At 54.2% G+C, this 3,519-nt stretch overlaps 1 protein-coding gene across 1 annotated transcript; it reads left to right on the top strand.

The window, feature by feature from the left end:
- The first annotated feature begins 1,445 nt into the window (after positions 1-1,445).
- On the top strand, positions 1,446-3,025 carry Sowahd (sosondowah ankyrin repeat domain family member D). The gene has a single exon (XM_021153888.1). It carries the CDS (start codon positions 1,519-1,521, stop codon positions 2,500-2,502), a length of 984 nt encoding a protein of 327 aa, XP_021009547.1. The 5' UTR covers positions 1,446-1,518; the 3' UTR covers positions 2,503-3,025.
- The last annotated feature ends 494 nt before the right edge of the window (positions 3,026-3,519 follow it).

The raw sequence follows: 3,519 nt of genomic DNA on the forward strand, positions 1-3,519 counted from the left end.
GCTGGTGCCACAGTTAAGTCCCAGATGAGAGGGCTGGCTTGGCCTTAGTCGCCACCCATCCTGATCTGGACTGCTTCAATACTCTGGCTTCGCCTCTACTTCTCTCAACATCATATTCCAAACACATCCTGAATCATGACTGTGTCCCTCCCAGGTTCAAAAGGTGTAGCTCCCTCTAGCTTGCAGGCAGAGTTCCTTAACACTGTGAGGAGAGGGGGTAAGAACGACTGTCTCAAGGGATGGGCACCTCTGTATTCCCAACACTTGAGAGGAAGACAAAGAAAGATCAGAAATCCAACATTATTGGCTACATATTGAGTTCCAGACCAGCCTTGGCCGCATAAGACCCCGCTTCCAAAATATAAGAACTGTTGTCTCTTGGGATCAAAGGCAGGGGGATTCACCTGTAGTTCCTGGCCAGCCTGTCTCAAAGATATAAACAAAAATCAACCAAACAGCAAAATCATCCGTTGATAAATGGAAAGACTAAGAATAATCTAATGCTGGAATAAAAAGATAAACTATGGACCTTTTTCTAAAAGCTAGAAGCTATGCGTTTACTAACATCAGCAAGTTTCTTAAGGAAATATCAGAGATGAATGAAGCTGTGTGTCTGCGGCGCTGGGTCCGACTCACCTGCAGATGCTTTTTCAAACCCACCCAGAGAAGTAATGAAGGAAGAAGGCAGAATTAGGCAGAGATCTGCGGTTGTGCTCTGGGGAATACCTCTCCAACCATTATCCCTGGTTTCAAGTTTCTCAGCAGGAATCCCCGACAGCGCTCCTGCTTCTAATGCTGCTGCTGCTGCTGCTGCTGCTGCTGCTGCTGCTGTGCAGAAGGTCAAGGTTACAGAAAGAGCAGGATAGACGAGCCTGAGTCAGAGGGGCTAGGCTGCCTCCCTGAAGCCTTAGGGAGAAGGAGCATAGGGACAAAGTGCAAAAAGATTCCTGATGCGAAAAGGGTGAAAGAAGAGAGGGTGGAGGAGCGATCGCCCCTGATGCTCCAAGATCGCGCTCCTGAAGACTGTCACGGGAAGCCCAGCTCAGTCCACAGACGAAGAGGCGACCTGGGGCCTCTTCACCCCAGCAGCTGCAGGGATGCTGAGAACCGGGGTGACCAGAGCAGCACGCACCCCGCCCCACACTCTCCCTAGTTCGCCCTCCAGGTGCGGGAGGCCAGGCTACTACTCACCTGGCCTCTTGGAGTAGAGCTGGTCGCGTCCTGAGGTCGCCGCGCTCCTAGTGAACTGGTCCCCAGAATGTAGACGCCTGGCCGGTGCAGGGGACAGCAACTGGACGGCCCAGCCCTCCACGCCCCCCACCGCCCACAAAGGCAACCTCTCCTGGCTTGTTCCCTCCCACCGGTCCTTCTCCTCCCCTTCTTCGCTCCCTCCCTCGGAGTCCAGTTGCTCAAGACGCTTCCTTCCCCACCGCTAGCTCCAGTTCCTCTCCCCGTGGGGCCCTTGGAAGGCCAACGAACGCTAGACCCCGGAGCCACCCAGGCGGGAGCTGGAAGACCATGGCCCAGGCCCTAGAAGACGGGAACCCGCTGCCCAAAGCCTCGAACGGGTCGGCCGAGTCAGAGGCGCCCAGCGACCCGCAGATCAAGGACAACCATTGCCTTGGCAGGTACAAGGTACAAGCCGTCAGGGACAGTGCCAACCTGTCCCAGGAGCGAAGCTTCCACAGCGCCCTGACGGTGAGCGGGGCAAGCTGGGCGCGCCGGCGTGGGGAGTTGCGGGAGCTGCTGGGGCTGCAGGGGGCGGCTCCCACCGGGTGGCTGTCGGAGGAGCACTTGGAGCCCGCTGTGCCTGGGTCCCGCCGCTCAAGCGGACAGGGCAGCAGCCGAGTGTGCCTTGAGCCGCGGGAGCACGCGTGGATTCTGGCGGCTGCCGAGTGCCGTTTTGAAGTGCTGCTGGAGATGCTGGAGGCTGAGCCCAGCTTGCTGATGCGGGAGGACCCTATCACAGGCTACAGCGTCCTGCACTGGCTGGCCAAGCATGGGCGCCACGAGGAACTCATTCTATTGCACGATTTTGCCAGGCGCCGGGGACTGCCGTTTGATGTGAGCGCCCCTGGCAGCGGTGGCCTCACGCCACTCCACCTGGCGGCTCTGCAAGGCCATGATATGGTCATCAAGGTGCTGGTGGGAGCCCTGGGTGCTGACCCCTCACGTCGAGATCACAGCGGCAATCGACCTTGTCACTATCTGCGGCCCGATGCATCTCTGAACCTCCGGGAGCTGTCCGGGGCAGAAGAGTGGGAGATTGAACGCTACAGGGAGCGCAAAAACGCCAACAACAACAGCAGCCGCACTACCACCACTACTACCACCACCACTCGGTGGCTGAAACGCACCCCAAGTGCATCGCGCATCAAGTCCACGGGAGTACACTACAAAGAGGCGTCTCAGCCCGTCAAAGAGAAGAAGGCATCAAGCACCCAGGAAGGACAAGGCCGTTGCCTTCGGCGCTATCTGTTCCCCTTCACCCAGAATCGTTGAAGATGACATGGACTAGAGAGCTCATTCTTAGGTTGTTCCTGACCCCACTCAAGTAGATGCTCCTCTGATACAGCTTGGGCTTGCAGTGGGTACACTGACCACATCTGGGGCCCTAGTCCTGTCCCAGGTCTTCTGTAGCTAGCTAACTGTCACAACAATCAATAGAGAAAGCGACCAAAGAACCAGGCTGGCCCTGGTACCCAGCTCCAATACTGTGGGACTTGGGACATTTGGAACGGGGCTCGTGATCCTCCTTGGAAGAGAAGAAGGGGGGAAATTAAGCTTCTAGTGGACTTTTCTGGGTAGATTGAAAACATTTTAAAAAATTAAGACTGTAAACTATTGATGCAGAGCAAATGCCTAATACCTGCCGGCCTGGGTCTGCTGCTAAAATATCCCCATGTGCTGGTAGAGTTAGCCTCTGGCAACCTGCTCCTGAGAATGGCCAGGCCTGAGCAGTCTCATAGAGTCTAATATATCATGAATGAGTTCTTAAGTACATTAAAGGGGATTTTTCACCCCACATAACAAAGCTGTCTTTGAGTGCCTTTTTTTTTTCTCATTAACCATGGGGTAAGGGGACCTACTTCCATTTGCAAGAAAGAGGGTACCAATCAATTCCTTGAAGCTAGTGCTCTGTGGTGGGCTCTGGGTTTCATTGTCTGGGCAAATGGTCAGAAGCCCTGCACCAAAGGAATGCCATTCACCTTGGCTCTGAGCAGAAATACACAGTCCCCCCTGCTCCCTCAGCCCTGGCATCCACATCTGGCTTTAAGTGCATGTCTCATCCTAGAAGAGCTGTCCTGGAGGGAGGCCCAAGGGTAATTAATGAAAAGGGAAAGCCATCAGACTTATATTTTCGATAGTTCATTGTGAATCAGTAATTGAGTTGTCTTGTGTTCTCCAACGAGACACGCCCACTCAGTAGAGACAGGGCTTTCCTCGTTCAAGCGTGCCTGGCTCTCATTCACGTTTTTGGTTTTTTTTTTTTTTTTTTTTTTTTTTTTTTTTTTTTTT

The sequence above is a fragment of the Mus caroli genome, chromosome X (genome assembly GCF_900094665.2).
Source record: "Mus caroli chromosome X, CAROLI_EIJ_v1.1, whole genome shotgun sequence".
NCBI lineage: Eukaryota > Metazoa > Chordata > Mammalia > Rodentia > Muridae > Mus > Mus caroli.

Excerpts from the sequence above, each read along its gene's own strand:
- Sowahd (XM_021153888.1), top strand. The coding sequence starts at position 1,519 with ATGGCCCAGGCCCTAGAAGACGGGAACCCGCTGCCCAAAGCCTCGAAC.